The sequence below is a fragment of the Electrophorus electricus genome, chromosome 19 (assembly GCF_013358815.1).
Source record: "Electrophorus electricus isolate fEleEle1 chromosome 19, fEleEle1.pri, whole genome shotgun sequence".
In the NCBI taxonomy this organism is placed as follows: Eukaryota; Metazoa; Chordata; class Actinopteri; order Gymnotiformes; family Gymnotidae; genus Electrophorus; species Electrophorus electricus.
In genome coordinates, this window is record NC_049553.1 from 6430556 (window position 1) to 6448868 (window position 18313).

An 18313-nucleotide genomic window follows, 5' to 3' on the forward strand; every position below is an offset into this window, starting at 1 on the left:
CTGTTTCTCCACCTTGTATGAGGCAGTAAGGTCATCAAAGAGCTTACTATTCATCTCCATAAACGTCTTCAGGACATTGTAGATAAGAGACACAATTGTTCTGAGGGAAAACAAGATACAAGGCATCAATATGTTGACTCTTTCCATGTTACATTAATGGCTATTTTTAGCAAGAGGTAAATGACTAAGTGAATGAAATGACTGCAAGTAGCTCCAGTTGTGTAGGGGGACATGGGTAAATAGATGGTGGTGTACTTGTTACAACTAAAAATACAGAAGGAGCTTCATAACTTCACATTTTAGGGCTTCTAAGTGTTTTTATGTGTTCATTTGGAGTTGGCGTTTCTGTGAGGACCACTGACTGGTTCCAGTGCTCTTTGGAGACTCTGTAGAGTGTCCCGAAGACCAGAGGCAGAATGACCTGGCAGTTCTCCTCGATCAGACTCAGGATGTACTCGTTATTCCAGAAATACAGAGCCCGCTCTGCAACCTGACACAGGGAGAAACACAGAGTTCAGAGTTCAGAGTTCAGAGATCAGCACCACCTGCCACACCCACTGACTTCACTGCTTCTCATCTCATCGGCTCATCTGCTGCTCTTCTCATGACACCGCAAAGGTCACCGCAGACCTGGAAGTGGGGGCTGGAGATGCAGGAGGCGATCTGCTTGAAGAGCGGCTCCTGCACACGGATGAACTGAGATGGCTCGATGACATCCAGGATCTCCTCGATCTCACCCAGGAACATCACCTGGAGCCGGAATGTAGCATCATGCATGCACACCATACACCAACACACACACGCGCGCGCGCACACACACACACACACACACACACACAAATGCCTGGATCATATCAGTCCGTTACTCTTCAACACTCCTCATGACTTCATGAACCATGAAAGCAATACAGAATCCTGCACAGTAGTTATGCGACCTCAACTGGTTTTTTTTTTATCTTAAAGATAATATTGCACACTGTCCCCCTCATCCCTACTGAAGTGTATATTCAGATGAAGCAGTCTATGTTGAAGTTAAACAGGAAGCAGTTTGACTTTAAAACATACTATGTCCCCCTCCATATTAAAGTCATATGTTAAAGTATGTCGCACATATAAACGCAGTAACATTTCTCCACGCACACCTTTGATTTCACGTTTGTTGTCTTTTTGACAGATCCAATCATCTGTCCATGCGTCCAGCACATTAAAACAATGCATTCATTCTTCTCACCACCAGATCCATGCACAACTCTGTTTCTCACCAAACACCATGTTTCTCATCAAACACCACAACCAATCATGCACACCTCTGTATTTCTCATCAAACACAAAATCCATATGTCCCTTTGTGGTGTCCCTCTCTATGTTTCTCACCAAACACCGCAACTTTGCTCCTCTGTTTCTCACCAAACACCATGTTTCTCATCAAACACCACAACCAATCATGCACACCTCTGTATTTCTCATCAAACACAAAATCCATATGTCCCTTTGTGGTGTCCCTCTCTATGTTTCTCACCAAACACCGCAACTTTGCTCCTCTGTTTCTCACCAAACACCGCAACTTTGCTCCTCTGTTTCTCACCAAACACCGCAACTTTGCTCCTCTGTTTCTCACCTCTTTCTGGGTGCATGTTTTGGGCCAGTACTTCAGTAGCCCTCTGATGATCTAAAATTGTGTTTAAAAACAAAGAATAAAAAGCACAGATGTTAAATCGTGGTAGTAGTGAGTCAGGAAAAGCAAAACATGCCGATCATGAGTTTTTTAAATATGAGATGTAGTGACTTACATATTCCGTAACAGTGGCGTCCTTCTCCATAAATTGGACAACACAGTAGGCCAGCTATAGAACGGAAACGCCACAAAATAAGTGTGTGTGTGTGTGTGTGTGTGTGTGTGTGTGCCCGCGTGTGTGCATGTGTGTGTATGTTTATATAGATTAGGATGTTTTATAGCAATTGAAGTGACCACTGTGATAATGTAATTCAAGGTAAACATTTTCATGATATTGTGTCTTACAGAGTCTACAATTAAACGTTATTAACTCTAGATCTACAATTGGCAAAACAAAAAGACGATGTATGCTTTCCTTTTCTTTTTTAGTTGAATGGTTTATTATTTGTCGGTTTCTTGTGCATTTTTTATTTGACGTTTTGTTTTCTACACATGAGTCTGGTTTGGTAGCAAACCATGTGATGAATCGTGTTATTTATAGAACCTGTGTTGAGGTTGCACTGTGACTCTCTTTGATGAAGGCTCACTATGCAATGTGTCCAGAGACACTTTGTCCATAGCCCGGTTTAAACAAGTCTAAATAAAGGCTTTTTCATTTAATGAAAAGTGCCATGGAGATTCTCAGGGTGCTGAACCCCATTCCACAGACCACTTCGTAGGTCTCTCGGACTGTTTATCTTCTCTTCTCTCTCGCTATCTTTAGATTTTTTTTAGTGTATTCATTTTGAAATGCTCCATGAAATGCTTCTGCTGTAGTGTGTGTGTGTGTGTGTGTGTGTGTGTGTGTGTGTCTGTATGAAATGGTTCAGAGCCTCTAACTCACTCTCTTTGGAGAAGCTCTTTCCATGCTTGAGCTCTTAGAGGCTAATGCTTTGATCTTGTAGACTGGCTCTATTCCACTAAAAGCTGCCCCTCTAATCTATCCAGTTCAGAGTCTATCGAACAGCCACGGGGTACCAACAATTTGTGTCTTACACTGTGATAACCATCATTTATTAAAGCTGCACTTGGTATTGTTTTTAAAAGAGAGCTGAAGATTTTCTCTCTGTCTAATGACGCATACTAATACCATAAACGGAGTTATGGTATTAGTGTGTCATCATCGTCATCACTGTCTCTCTGACTTTCTCTAGCATTCTGCATTCAGGTCTCCTCAATACAGCCAAGGCTCCCTGATGTGCAGGTCAGAAGATAAGAAAAAGGACGTTTTTCTAAAAGAGATACCACATTGCAGTATCTGTATAACACTTGCCTTTCTGCCTTGGCTAGTTGCTGTGGTGATATGTGAGAATGTGACAGTGTATGTTTGTCTCGGAAGAGCTGATGTCACATACACTTGCTGTATTTTTCCTGAGGGCAACAAAGAGGTTTTGAACAGCCTAATTTTCCATTTTTCTGCCTCACTTAGTCTCCAAATGGCTCCCTCAAATCTGGCTTAACCCCCCTGATCCGCGTGAACATGCGAACCTCATACTGTAAATGTCATGGACCGTACTTACCTATATATCTATTTCCATTTCATTATCTTTCTATGCTTATCATAGGCTACTGTTGTGTGTGTGTGTGTGTGTGTGTGTGTGTGTGTGTGTGTGTGTATGTGTTTATATGTGTATGCTGTACTTGTGTGCACACTCCCATGCACCACATGGAGCCAACAGAGATCATAACCATTTCAAGAGTGTGCTTGAGTGAAATCTCAAAGCAAATATCAGTTCTGAATGTGCTGTGCAGCTTTAGTTTGGCTCAGTCCCAAATCACGCATCACATCATCGAGAGACAGCCTACAAACCCCATCATGTCACCTGCTACTCTCCGCCGCTGTGAGAACTAATCACCAAAAGCCCCAGATAAACCCACCAGAGGTTACATTCATTAGTTCTAATGCAAACAGGACGCATTGTTACTATGTGACACCAAAGCAGACACAGGCAACCCACTGCTCAACCGGCCAGTGGGGCTGACAACATTTCTTCAAATGGGGTAAAAGTTCATGATCCAGTTCCTCAAGAAGCCCTTGCAAGGCGGCCTGTTCGTTCTACCGCAGGGTGACTGCTATGACCTTTGCACTGCAGCCTTTGATTGCCAGGTTCATGAGCGTCCATGACCATGGAACTCGGGGGACGGTGCCAACCTCATGATGTCTCAGACATAATCAGTTGTTTGTTGCATAAAACAACAACAACAACAACAACAACAGCAATCCAGATATCAGAAGTATGCTTAAGGGGACTCTTAACACAGTGGGCCGAGCAGGGTAATTTGCATACTGACAGGTACACAAAGTGATAAAACCCATCTGGGGTATCAAAGGCATTCTCTTAGATATCCCTGCGCAGCATTGCAGGGTGTTAGAACTGCAAACAGCTTAGTGTGTTGGGGATGAATTAAGTATAGAAAGGTATTGACAAGGCAAAATGTAGAGCACTGGCATGTAGAAATATATACACACATTCCCACACTTGTACATATGCACAATGAAGCCAGGCCTTAGAAATCAGTCACTTAGCACACTGTACATATGTCAAGCTCATCAGGGGACTATCTTAGAAATGTAAACATGAATGTGTACCACAAGTACCCAGTCTCACACGCTGGGCATCCCTGCTCATCCCTTCTCTCAACGTGAATTACACTTACAAACATGAGTCTTCAGCACCACACTGTGGTCTCCAATGTCATAACAGTTGTTTAATTAACTGTGTGTGGTGTGTGTGTGTGTGTGTCTTTGTATGTGCATATGTCTGTGAGAAACTCTAACCTGCGCATGAAAGATGGAGAGAGACTTGGCAGTATGCAGGGGGATCAGGACCCTCACCAGGAACTGTTTGTGCTCCGACTTCAGAGGCAGAGCAAAGCCATTAATGATGCTGAAAAGAGAAGACAGGAGAGAGGAGAAGAAATGAGAGGAGAGGGGAGAGGAGGAGAGGAAAGGATCGAAAGGAAAAAGCAATGGCATTTTAGAGAGACTCCAGAGGACAGAGGGAATTGTGGGGAAGGCAGAGCCAAGCAAGGGAAGGTAAACAGGATTAGTGTCAGCAGACCTGGAGATGCTCTGTGCTTGCTTGCCTCACTCCAGTTCACCAGCTCAGTGCTCCTCCCCACCCATCCCTCCACTCTGTCTTTCATCCTGCTTGCACAGATGCATGTATACCAACATGCTCACCTGTTCTGCAATGTCTTCTTTGCTGCTCTCATTACCCTACCCTCGTGTCTGTCTTTTGACATTTCATCCCTCGCTGGTCTCTCGCTCTCTCTCTCAGGTTCTCTTTTCCCTCGTTCACTTCTTCATTTGGTTCCTTTTGCCATTGGCTTCCTTGGAGCTGCTCCTACTTTCACTCAAGTTCTCATCTAGCTCCTCCCCCGTTATGCATGTTCTCTTCTAGCTCCTCCCCCTGTCACTCATGTTCTCTTTTAGCTCCTCCCCTGTCACTCATGTTATCTTCTAGCTCCTCCCCCTTGTCACTCATGTTCTCTTCTAGCTCCTCCCCTGTCACTCATGTTCTCTTCTAGCTCCTCCCCCTTGTCACTCATGTTCTCTTCTAGCTCCTCCCCCTGTGACTCATGTTCTCTTCTAGCTCCTCCCCCTGTCACTCATGTTCTCTTCTAGCTCCTCCCCCATCCCCCATCTTCTCTTCTAGCTCCTCCCCCTGTCAGTCATGTTCTCTTCTAGCTCCTCCCCCTTGTCACTCATGTTCTCTTCTAGCTCCTCCCCCCTGTCACTCATGTTCTCCTCCCACCTCCTCCTCCTCTTCCACTGCATCTCTCCGTTGCAACACTCACATGTCCTCTGAGCTACAGTGAGAGAGGGACACAGGAAGTGTCAGAACGGCGTCATTACTTCTCGTCATTCTCCCCATCTTCTCTTTCTCTCTCTCTCTCTCTCTCTCTCTCTCTCTCTCTGTCTCTCTCCCTCACTGTTTGTGTCAGTTGATTATCAGAGAAATTCTGTGGGTGGAACTAAAAATACCACCGGCATCAACCTGAATGCAAACCTCCATCCCCTCTTTGACTCATCCCTCTAGCTCTCCTCCTCCTGCTCTCTGTCTCCCTACACCCTCATCTCTCACTCGGATTTGCTTTAGCTGGGATTCCCATCATGCTTAGGAACGCACCACATTTAGCTTACGTTGAGGCAAATTGCAGGAGATCGTTGTGTGCCCCCCCCCCCCCCAAAAACCCCAAAACTAACAAAAACCCCACCTATATTGTATAATGGTGCTCACCATGGAGCTGAAGCATAAAAGGTAGAAAATGATGAGGTCGAGGGCAGACGACACTGACGTGGGAACCCCTGCTAAGGGTCTGACTCACTGGCCTACTTGCTGCTCTACGCCAACCTCAAGCAATTACCTGGATCCTTGGATATCGGTTGCTACCATGCTTCAAACATGCACAAAACGAGGGGCTCTTTCTACTCCCACTGGATTATGACACAGTGCTGTATAATCTTTTAAGATGTAGTATTCTACTCCTCCTATCACATACTAATTGAGCAGTAAGGGTCCACTGTGAGGGATTAACATAATAAGAGCGTAATCAGTTAGGTAAGACCTTCCGGGTGTTTTTTTTTAGCAAAAGTCGCGCAAAGGCAGAAACTGAAGATGCCTTTAATGAGGTGGCCCTACAGTGAACTCAAACACGTCCTCGGGCAGGCAAACTGCTTGTGTGTGCCATCAAAACACAAAGTATCACAAGCTGTTATAAAGCCTAGGCATCATCTCATAATGTAACACATGCTGTTATAGAGCCTAGGCGTCATCTCATAATGTAACACATGCTATTAGAGAGCCTAGACGTCATCTCATAATGTAACACATGCTATTAGAGAGCCTAGACGTCATCTCATAATGTAACACATGCTGTTATAGAGCCTAGGCATCATCTCATAATGTAACACATGCTGTTATAGAGCCTAGGCGTCATCTCATAATGTAACACATGCTATTAGAGAGCCTAGACGTTCTCTCAAAAGGTATCAAACACTCTTATAAAGCCTAGGCGGAATTTCTCATGGTATTACACACCATTATAAAGCCCAGGCGTCATTTCCCATGGTATTACACACGGTTATAAAGCCTAGACGTCATCTCATAATGTAACACATGCTGTTAGGCGCCTACGCGTCGTCCTGTACGGCAGTAATGAACATTCACCTGCCCAAGATCTCCAGCAGTTCAGCCACCCCATTGAAGTGCTCAGTTTCATAAATGAACCTGCAGGGACGAAACACACACATCAAATATCACATGAACTCACAGCACAGAATGTTCATTTAGAGAGCGTGCTGTGAAAATAGGCAGTAAACAAGCTGTTCATTAAACAAACTCACAGGAGAGCTTTCTGTCATATATCACGGTGTTAATGCTATCTGAAGCAGGGAAAAGAGTGTAAGCCACTAATGCGCTGCAGCGCCGAGAGTCTAGTCAGTTTCATGATGAATTTAGAGTCACAGTGCAATGGTCTGGGAAGCACACACCAAACAGTATGCACAGATCACATATCAACAGGCCTATGTGTGTGTGCATGCAAGCGTGTGTGTGGGTGCTTCTTGAGTCCAACCTGAGGAAGATGTTGTTGATCTGTTTGCGAATGTATGCTCGAAGGCCGAGCAGCTTGCCATAAACCCGATGCAGGATGGTCTTCAGGTATTCCCTTTCTCTGGGGTCTTCACTGTCAAACAACTCCAGAAGCTTGGAACAGATTGAAATATGTGCCCAACAACTCATACCTCACACATCCAAGTCACACACAGTCTACGTATCTTATTAAAGGCAATATATAAAATGCTAAGAAACAAGTAGGTACAAAAGACAAAACCATATTTATTGCTGTTTATCACTACAAAATATACATAGGACACACACACACACACACACATACACACACACTTACATTCTTTGTTTTAGTTATGGCTTGTGTCTGTGAGAAAAACCAGAAAATCCCAAAGAAAATCCCACACAATAAACTGTATACACTGTACCTGCAGAACAAATTTCTGGTCCACATATCGTTTGGCCATGGATGGCTGGAAATCAGGGCTCTCCAGGAAGCGTAAAAAGAACTCATACACCAGCTGCAGAGTGGGAGACATTTGGTTTGAGGAAAGACCTCACGCAACTGCAATGCCACCTAACAGAGGAGAGCCCGGGAGCACACCTGGAGATGTGGCCAGGAAGCCTCCAGCGTGGGCTCGTCCTCCTCTGGGTCGAACTCTGGGTTCTCGCTGGGGGGGAGAGTACGGAAGATGTTCACCGAGATCTGGAGAAGGTGAGGGGTGGGATAAGCATGGAAAACAAAACTTCAGATGAACTACTTACTTACTCCTTCTTACTGATTTCTTCTCCTAAAATTTGACACACTAAAGCATTCTTACTAAATTTGTCCGACTCACTAGCTAACAAACTCAGCTCAAATGACACCACTCTGCAACACATGAAGGGGCAGCGTTCAAAAATCAACCAGACCAGCCAAACCAACACCAACACAATCCAAAGGGAACATGGTCCTGTTTGAATCAGCTTCACGGGCTCCAGCACTACCATAACCAATTCAAACAACGTGAAACTGCCTCTCCTGCTCTCGTCCTCCTCTCCCTCGTTCAATCGCCTTGTCTGCCCCGGCGCCCGCTCAGGTATCCTCCTCTCACCATCTTGATGGCCTCGGGGTAGAGGGGCTCGATGAGGACGCCACGGCTCGTGGCCACGCTCTCCACCAGCTCGTTGAGGGCCGCGCGCTTGATCTCCTTCCCCTTCAGGTCGGCCACGCAGTCCAGGAAGTCGAAGAGCACACAGCACTGCTGCAGCTTCTTACAGAACAGGTCGTGCAGCTCAGCCACTGGGGCATCTGAGTGAGGGAGAGACAGAGAGAGAGAGATTAAGTGACACTTCTTATGTAATTAGTTGCTAATTTCCGAGTGCAGACCATGGCAGTGATGCGGGACTGGATGATGGGAGAGGACTGTGAGAACATGGCTGGGTGTTTTTGGGCAGGCACTGCCGGCCCTGGACAGAGACTGGATGCCGGGTGGAGAAGGGTGAAGGGTGGAGAGGAGGTGGGAGAGTTTCTCCCATATTTCAATTATTTTATAATGGCATTGTAAGGTTCCATGTGGGACCAGGGTATGTAAAAAACACACTGAAGTGTGGGACTAGGGTTAATAAAACACACTGGATCTAATCAAAAGTCTTTAGGTTTAGTAAATGATCAAAATGATCCAAAAGCACTTTCACACTGCACACAGTGGTGGATGTAAAGAGAGTCACACCATGTCAGCACATTTCAGAACATCATTTACATTAATGTGACCCCAACATTCACATTTACAGTAACCACATCACAGTCATCCCAAATCCCAGTAACCCCAATGTCAACACTTACAGTAGCCTAAAAATCCATACTTATAGTAACCCCAACTTTCACACTTACAATAATTACAATATTCACATTTAGAGTAATCCCAACCTGCACAAATAGTGTAATCCCAACCTGCACACATAGTGTAATCCTAACCTCCACACATAGAGTAACCCCAACCTCCACACATAGTGTAATCCCAACCTCCACACATAGTGTAATCCCAACCTGCACACATAGTGTAACCCCAACCTCCACACATAGTGTAACCCCAACCTGCACACATAGTGTAACCCCAACCTGCACACATAGTGTAATCCCAACCTCCACACATAGTGTAATCCCAACCTGCACACATAGTGTAACCCCAACCTCCACATAGTGTAATCCCAACCTGCACACATAGTGTAACCCCAACCTGCACACATAGTGTAACCCCAACCTCCATACATAGTGTAATCCGAACCTCCACACATAGTGTAATCCCAACCTCCACACATAGTGTAATCCCAAACCTGCACACATAGTGTAATCCCAACCTCCACACATAGTGTAATCCCAACCTGCACACATAGTGTAACCCCAACCTGCACACATAGTGTAACCTCAACCTCCACAGTTAGAGTAACCCCAACCTCCACACATAGTGTAACCCCAACCTGCACACATAGTGTAATCCCAACCTCCACACATAGTGTAACCCCAACCTTCACAGTTGGAGTATCCCCAACCTCCACACATATTGTAACCCCAACCTCCACAGTTAGAGTAACCCGAACCTGCACATAGTGCGCATAGTGTAACCCCACCTCCACACATAGTGTAATCCCAACCTCCACACATAGAGTAACCCCATCCTACACACAGTGTAATCCCAACCTCCACACATAGTGTAACCCCAACCTCCACACAGTGTAACCCAACCTCCACAGTTAGAGTAACCCCAATCTGCACACATAGTGTAACCCCAACCTCCACACATAGTGTAATCCCAACCTCCACACATAGTGTAACCCCAACCTCCACACATAGTGTAACCGCAACCTCCACACTAACAATCAGCACTGAATCAAACTCAAAGGCTGTTTCTTTCGTAAAATAAACACATAAACTGCTCAGAGAATGTATGCTCAGACTTCATGAGTGTGAGTGGACATGTGTACAATGGTGCATATCGACATGCGCCAGCTCTTAAGAGGATTACGATGTACTCTGTTTTCAGATCATAGGGTGTATGTCCAAGTCTTACGATGTGTCCCGATTCTACGACAAACCCCTCCTTTCAGCCAAGTCGGTGCTGACATGCAGCTAATTCAACTAATAATGTTTGCTTATGTGCCATATACATGCACTCTCTCTCTCTCTCTCTCTGTCTGTCTCTGTGGGGCCAGCATGCCACCTCTTCATACAATTACTCTCCATTAAAAAATGGATTAGATTTAACCTTCACAGTCTGTGCCAGAGAAAGCAGAGGGTGAGGAGAGCAGGAGGAAAGTGGCAAAGACCGGAAGAGAGAGACAGGAAGGAAGAGAAAAGCAGAAGCAAGTGAAAGGCAAAATTAGCTGAGATGAATGTCATGAGAAGGTGTCAGTGTGTCTGTGTATGAGAGAGAGAGAGAGAGACAGAGACAGAGAGAGGGAGAGGGAGAGACAGAGAGAGGGAGAGAGAGAGAGAGAGACAGAGAGAGGGAGAGAGAGAGACAGAGAGAGGGAGAGAGAGAGGGAAGCATGGCATGCAAGAGAGCAAGCGTGCAGGACGTGGCTACAGGCAAGGGCGGAGAAGCCGAACAGGCCGGAAAAAGTGAGTGAGACAAGATGGGTGGAGAGAGCTGGAAGACTGGAAGAGAGGGAGAGCCAAAGAGAGACGGAGAGATAGAGAGACAGACAGAGAGACGGAGAGATAGAGAGACAGAGACAGAGAGACGGAGAGATAGAGAGACAGAGAAAGAGAGACGGAGAGATAGAGAGACAGAGAAAGAGAGACGGAGAGATAGAGAGACAGAGACAGAGAGACGGAGAGATAGAGAGACAGAGAAAGAGAGACGGAGAGATAGAGAGACAGAGAAAGAGAGACGGAGAGACAGAGAGACGGAGAGAAAGAGAGACGGAGAGATAGAGAGACAGAGATAGAGAGACAGAGACAGAGAGATAGAGAGACAGAGAAAGAGAGACGGAGAGATAGAGAAACAGAGACAGAGAGACGGAGAGATAGAGAGACAGAGACGGAGAGATAGAGAGACAGAGAAAGAGAGACGGAGAGATAGAGAGACAGAGAAAGAGAGACAGAAAGATAGAGAGACAGAGAAAGAGAGACGGAGAGATAGAGAGTCAGAGAAAGAGAGACGGAGAGATAGAGAGACAGAGACAGAGAGACGGAGAGATAGAGAGACAGAGACAGAGAGACGGAGAGATAGAGAAAGAGAGAGAGAGACAGAGAAAGAGAGACGGAAAAATAGAGAGACAGAGACGGAAAGATAGAGAGACAGAGAAAGAGAGAAGGAAAGATAGAGAGAAAGAGAGACGGAGAGATAGAGAGACAGAGAAAGAGAGACGGAAAGATAGACAGAGAAAGAGACGGAAAGATAGAGAGACAGAGACGGAAAGATAGAGAGACAGATAAAGAGAGAAGGAAAGATAGAGAGACAAAGACAGAGAGACGGAGAGATAGAGAGAAAGAGAGACGGAGAGATAGAGAGACAGAGAAAGAGAGACGGAAAGATAGACAGAGAAAGAGACGGAAAGATAGAGAGACAGAGATGGAAAGATAGAGAGACAGAGAAAGAGAGAAGGAAAGATAGAGAGACAAAGACAGAGAGACGGAGAGATAGAGACACAGAGAAAGACAGACGGGGCCCCCAAAATAATGATAACCGAGGCTAAATCAGAAAATGAATGACTTCAAAATGGAGAATTCCGAATGGAGTGAAAGTAGTTCAATTGATATGCGTGAACATATTTTAATGTCTGAATAGAACTGGACTGCAGAAACAGCAATAATTTAACACCTGAATCAGTCATTCAAATGGCCACAGATGTCTTAAAGGGCAAGCCTCTCTGCAGCAAACCTAGCCATCACTGAATTAAACACCCACTAATATCCTCAACTCAAAGCTGGAGCTAAATATAGTGTAGCCAATGAGCGAGGCAGAGAAAGAGAGGGAGAGAGAGAGAGAGAGGGAGAGAGAGAGAGAGAGAGAGCAGAACAGAGGGAGAAAGAAGCAGGCGAAAAGGCAGCGCAAGGGAAAATGGGATGGAGAGAGCAAGAGGAATGATGTCATCCCTCCACCCGATCTCTCTCGTTCTACTCGTCCTCCACCCCACCCTCTCTCGCTGCCTCTAGGTACCACTCACTCTCTCTCGCTCACCCGCTCATGCCCCCCTTCCTCTGTTTCTCTTCTTCTCTGAGCAGGGAGACTCTCTCCCGTTAAATAACGGTTAAAGTGTTTGGGTGGCTGATGAGTGTTGCTCTATTTTCGGGGGCCGGCAAAGCCGCCTCATCTCCTAACAGCTCCGGAAGCACAGTAATAACAGGAGCTCTGCAGAAGGACCGGGAAAGCAGAACTTCTCTGCGCGTGGCCATTCAGAAAAGGCATGAAAACTATGTTTTGAATGAAGAAGTGATTTTCAGTTTCAAAACAAATACATCTGATATGGAACTACACCTAATATTTTTTGCTGCTTCACATTCACCAAATCATCTGTAACCCACTACAAAGGGAAATAATTAATAAACCTAAACATAAGTCTTTCCCCACTGGTAAACTTGTAAATTCATGTATCAGAAGTATGATGCATTGGAATTATTTATCAGTTGTCAGTGTTGGACTTTATTACATTGGTTAAATATCATTTTTTTTTTAAATCATGTTCATCTTTTTCTTCCTGGTTTTCATCTCCTAAGCAAATCTCTGTATACTGTATATGCAGTAAAAGCTTCTTGTCTCCACATGGCCATTTATTCAACCGCTCATCCACTAGCTCTCTTTCTCACTGTAATGTCTCTCTGCTTCTCTTGTTCCCTGCCTCTAACTCTCTTGCCCCCTTTATTGATCTGAAGAGGCCACTGAAGCAAACCTTCTGTCTGCTGTAACCCTACACCACATTGGCCAGCGGGGCCTATACGAACAGACACACTCACTCACACGCAGCGGGACACAAATGCCCACAAAGAGCTAAGCAGTATGCCCAAGAATACATGACTCAAGTACTGCAGAGCTGAGACAGGCTTGAACATATACCCACACACTCGTGCGTGAAGACAAGGGGACTAGGAGATCGTTCGCTCAGTACACAAGCAAAGAAGCACAGCCTGACGAAAAAAAAAACATTCGCATTCAAGAGGGGCGATTCATTTTCCAACCCGTGTGAAAACAGATCGCTGTCACTTCAAAGCACCCAGTTTGTCTGTTCAGGAGGGGATCTAATGTTTAAAGCAGAACTGCTCTGAAACTAGAAGCTGTGACTCTACGACTCCACTGAGCAATCCAGACTGCAGTCGGAGTTCTGAGTGGTCTGTTCCTTAAAGGAAAGCTCTGCTTCAGGCTAAAGGGCTTATTTACAGAAACGAAAACTCACACGAGGGCTAGCACAAGCCAAAACACTGAGGAGGCAGGTGGGTAAAATAACAGTCATACATACCAAACACACACAGGACCTGATCCAATCATATCCCTAATAAAACACACACAGGGCCTGATCCAATCATATCCCTAATAAAACACACACAGGGCCTGATCCAATCATATCCCTAATAAAACACACGCAGGGCCTGATCCAATCATATCTCGAATACAAGGCCCATCTTGGGTCCCAGATATTTACTGGTTTAATGGCTTCCCACCTACCACTAAGATCATTGTTTTAGATCTTCTGGATTAAAACTGCAGTTGTCTTCAATTATCTGTTGTGCCCATAACTAAGTCAACATGACTAAGTCTGTCACACTCTCCTAAACTTCATGTATGTGGAGAGCTAAATCTACTCAAGTCATATACATCTGCATTTACACCAAGAATAAGACACTGTATTATGCCTCCACATATGAAGCAGAGGCACTTGGTCATTTAGTCAATAATTTACTCTGTATTTTACTCTCAGTACTTTACACTCATCAATCTAGTATATAATTACACAAACTTGAGGACAGTTTGGAGGAATATGTGGTTTAAAAACGTATACTTTTGTCTGAGGGTAGGTACGGAAAAACAACTTAACTTTTTGACTGTAGCAAACTTTCATCTCCAGTTTGCAAAACTAGTTGTCATGATCAGTATTTCATGATCAAGTCACGTTCTGTCACGTATCTTTTTAAGATATTTTTTTACTGCAGACCAATAAAACAAATATACATAAATACAGCAGACAACCCTGCCTTTGGCCATTGGCCGGTACCGTGTGAGCTGCATGCTTTACATGCCTAGTTCAGTTCTGAAGAAGTGAATTAGCACTTGAGTAGTCTTCTCTGACCTGCTTCATTGTCACTATTACTCACAGTAATAGATCTCTCTTCAACTCTAAATGAAATCATCACTGAGTGTCTGGTTGAATGGCTAGGTATTCAGTTGTTTTCCGTGTATAACAGTGAGGGCCACTATATAGGTAAAAATAAAAGTAAAACAGAAAAAAAAATGCTGTTGTAAGATCTCTGTACGCATATTCATTACGATATGAGAAGCAAACCCTGGACTTACATCAGCACTCTCTTCAGAAAAGTTCAGGACAAATTGAGCTTGACCAACATATTGGTTTACCAATTTATCCAGGGCCATTAATGCAATTGGCTGATTTACTGGTGTTGGCATCTGATACTATGATATCAGCATTTATTCAGATCTTGGTGGGAACTGAACTGTTAGAAACACAGCTGTCCTAAAGATGAACCTTTCCACCAGTAAGTCTTTAGGACCACTGCAAAGTGGTCAGTACACAGGGTCATGTTTGCCTAGACACATTTTTGTTAATATTATGTTTCTGCAGACCTAATTTCCTGAGCAACAGTATTTGCATGCCTGTTCTGAGTACAGGTGCTTCAAAATAAAAACGACAAATATAACAGATCAAAAAACTGTAATATTTGCATTGGCACTTATTCCAAAAATCCTGTGTCATTCAGACTCTTGATGTCATAACATTTAAATGACTGATGTAAAAACTTGTGTTGTTCATACATTATGACAGGACAACTGAAATGTCAACTGACATGACTTAACCAGGATGCAACATCCTGGTTAAGCCATAAAGCCTTAGTAATGCTTTACCTTAGGAACACCTTATAAACAGCACAGTCATCACTAAACACAGGAAGTACACCATTTACACAAATCACCTGGTACTTAAGTAAATATGACACGCAACACAAACAAGGATCAAAATAAAAGGCAGAAACAAGAAATCTTTGCCTTCCTTTAAACTATCTTTTCTTCCATAACATTATGCAATAAATAGGCATGTATCAAAACCTCTGTGCAGTAGGACCATTGAAGGACATCAGCTTTCGAGCCCTTTTAAGTCAGACACAATGAATGGATAACTACAACTGAGAGAAGAGCGGCTTCAGAACGGTCCTCTTCTGTACCATGAGGCTAGCAGGGTGGTAAAGTGGGATAGTGGCTCTCTCTGAACCCCCTGCATATATTGGCAACACTCCCACCTCTGCACTAACACATGAGGAGATGTCCTGCCAAATCCTGCTGCACTAGAAATCCAGCTCGAACCAATCCTAGACGAATCAAAGGGAGATTCATATGAAGCTTAGGCGTGAATCACGAATGTGTCGTGGGAGTCTAATGAAATAAATAAAAATGGAATCATATGCGTGATTGGTGGAGGAGAGGAATACATCTGCCCTGTGAACTATGGTCAGAAACAAACTGACTTTTGAATACATCTGGCTGTTCTTTGGTGAATCATCAAGAAAAATGTTTAATATCGTGTACAGGGGAATTCTACCTCCTGTTTTGTAACAGTAGCACCGAAACAGCCTTCGGAGAAGGGCTGCTTTGTTACTTTAGTTGTCAAGATGAAAAGGATTACAAGAGTGCCAACAAAATATGTGGGTCTGTAGGTTCTGTTCTGAACCCGTTTTTACTGGAGACTTGGTCATTCTGCTGTTTGTGCCTTTTACAAAACAAATCTGAATTAGGCATATCAAGGCCTGTATTCATGAAAAGTATCTTTCCCTTGCAGTGTTCTAAACTCACCCAGTGACAATAATGATTGGAAGAATTCAGCCATTTAAGTGCTGTGTCCTGGAGTTCAACAACGGGTCGAGTCCGAGACTGTGAGAACATGCTAGGGCTAATTCCGGCTGAGAAATAAAACTAGGAGTCATGGATGAATGCGAAACTGGAAATTCCACTGATACCAGAACTCAAATGTATATGCATGGAGCTATCAGCAACCTTGCTGAGCAAACCATGAAATAGCCTATGCACTGATTCATTTGCTCCCTTCTTTTGTAACTGAAACCTGACTTGTACTCCTGAGAAGATTTGGTTACATGTGGGGCTTAGAATAAGCCCTACACCACAATCTTTAGTGCATTAGTCAGTATTCCCAGACATTATGTATAGTCATATAACCTACTCATATATATCAAAAACAATGATGTATATTTTACCTTAGCAGTGCAATGCTGTTTATACATGGAGCTAACTAACTCACAATATGGCCTATTGAAAACGTACCTTTGAGGAGCGGCAGAGGCGTTAACTCCACCTGGGAGCTCTGATAACGGAACTGCGACGAGCTGTGGGACCTCCGCTGCCGAGCCCTTCGCATCGAACGTCGGGGAAAGCCGTCCACCTTCTCCGCGCTGGGCACCGAGAATCCCGTGGTCGGCGAGGACGGGCTTGACGGAGGTAGCTTAGTAGGGGTCTCCATAGCTGCAAAGGTGGTGCTTGGTTTGTAAGGGGAGACAAGGCAATGAAGAGGACCGTTCCGTAGCCTTGCACTGGCTACTGGAAAAAATAGCCTAGGACGGGGGGGGGAAACGACTTTCCAAGGAATTTTAGTAAACGGGTGAAATTATAAGGTGGAAAACAAAAATAGGATAACCTGGTCAAGATTTGGATGGAATGTTCACTGTCTGGTTGATGCGTCCCCCTATTTTTAATAGACCCGAAAAAACGGGATTTGCCTTAAAAACAAGCACATATCCAAGACAATGACAGACAGAAATCTATAGCAGTCTACTTATAGAAATATGGGGGTGCACATGTATCGCTACTATAGAGAATGTTCTGCCGTACTGGCGTCATCAGTAAGTCATCGGCCTAAATTTGGTCTTTATTTAAATATTTACACGTTAGATATACAAATCGTTGTTGAATTAAAAATCGAAAGTAGATGTAATCAACATGCCGTCTGTCTTTAATCAATAACGTTCCATGTCAGAAGTCCAAAGAATTATGAAAAATCCGATCAGATGCCCGGTCCAAACAGAAAGAATTGCACGAGTTATTGATTTAATGTCATATTACCCACTCTGCGCCTTAGTACTTATCCCGTATCCTTATTGTCGTGGTTCAGTTTTCCAATGTCGGCCTATGCGCTTTAATTCCTTTATTCTGCAATCAGCTCACCGCTGCCGCTCAGACCGAGGGAGCATCCACGCAGGGCGGGGATGGCGGGTTCAATCGCGCCGACATGTGTAGATAATCAAGACAGCTGCAACACCACCGTCACCCCTACCTCTCTCCCTTTCCAGGCGTCCCGAACACAAAACAGAGATTTTCCAAACGTCTGGTAAGACACCAATCCACAGATCCCTCTTCCGTTCTTCCGCTCCTCTGCTTGTGTTGTTTCACGCTCGTTCTTCTCTACCCGCATCCGTCGTTGTCTTGAGCACACTCAGGTGGTGCAAGGAGATGTAGGCTACACACTGCGGATGACGCTTGTGTCGCTCTTATTTATTTATTTACTAATATGTACTAGCTCTACCGATCGCAGGATTGTTTGAGATTTAGCTTGTTATTCCATTTGCTCACCGCCCGAACACCGTCGACCCGTATTTTTTTTTATGGTAAATTCGAGCGTACGCTCACCTCCCTCTGGTAGTCGCTGTCTGTAACTATGTATTTTCTCTTGCCTAACCCTCTCCTCCCTCCCTTACTGGTTCACATACTCGTTAGCCGCGGTATTTTGGGACTGTCATTGGGTTGCATGCTCAGAGAACCATTGTTCCAGCGTGGCTTCGCTCGCCCCCGTGGCTCCCTTACACGGCGAT

General features: G+C 44.5%; 1 protein-coding gene across 3 annotated transcripts in view; it reads right to left on the minus strand.

Moving 5' to 3' along the window:
- Positions 1–18288, minus strand: part of ppp2r5b (protein phosphatase 2, regulatory subunit B', beta) — a 19552-nt gene extending 1264 nt beyond the window's left edge. The window contains exons 1-13 of one of the 3 annotated variants that reach the window (XM_035520081.1): positions 17779–18288; positions 16773–16970; positions 8382–8578; positions 7892–7993; positions 7716–7808; positions 7295–7425; positions 6889–6948; positions 4494–4602; positions 1791–1844; positions 1619–1669; positions 631–750; positions 363–490; positions 1–100 (exon numbers count right to left, since the gene is read on the minus strand). The exon at positions 1–100 is cut by the window's left edge and continues 2 nt beyond it. In XM_035520081.1, the coding sequence (XP_035375974.1) occupies positions 1–100; positions 363–490; positions 631–750; positions 1619–1669; positions 1791–1844; positions 4494–4602; positions 6889–6948; positions 7295–7425; positions 7716–7808; positions 7892–7993; positions 8382–8578; positions 16773–16968 (1341 nt within the window). In that variant the 5' untranslated portion in view covers positions 16969–16970; positions 17779–18288. Of the gene's footprint in view, positions 101–362; positions 491–630; positions 751–1618; positions 1670–1790; positions 1845–4493; positions 4603–6888; positions 6949–7294; positions 7426–7715; positions 7809–7891; positions 7994–8381; positions 8579–16772 lie in introns of all 3 variants that reach the window. The other 2 variants (XM_035520080.1, XM_027014025.2) reach the window with 2 other exon arrangements.
- Between the last annotated feature and the right edge of the window lie 25 nt (positions 18289–18313).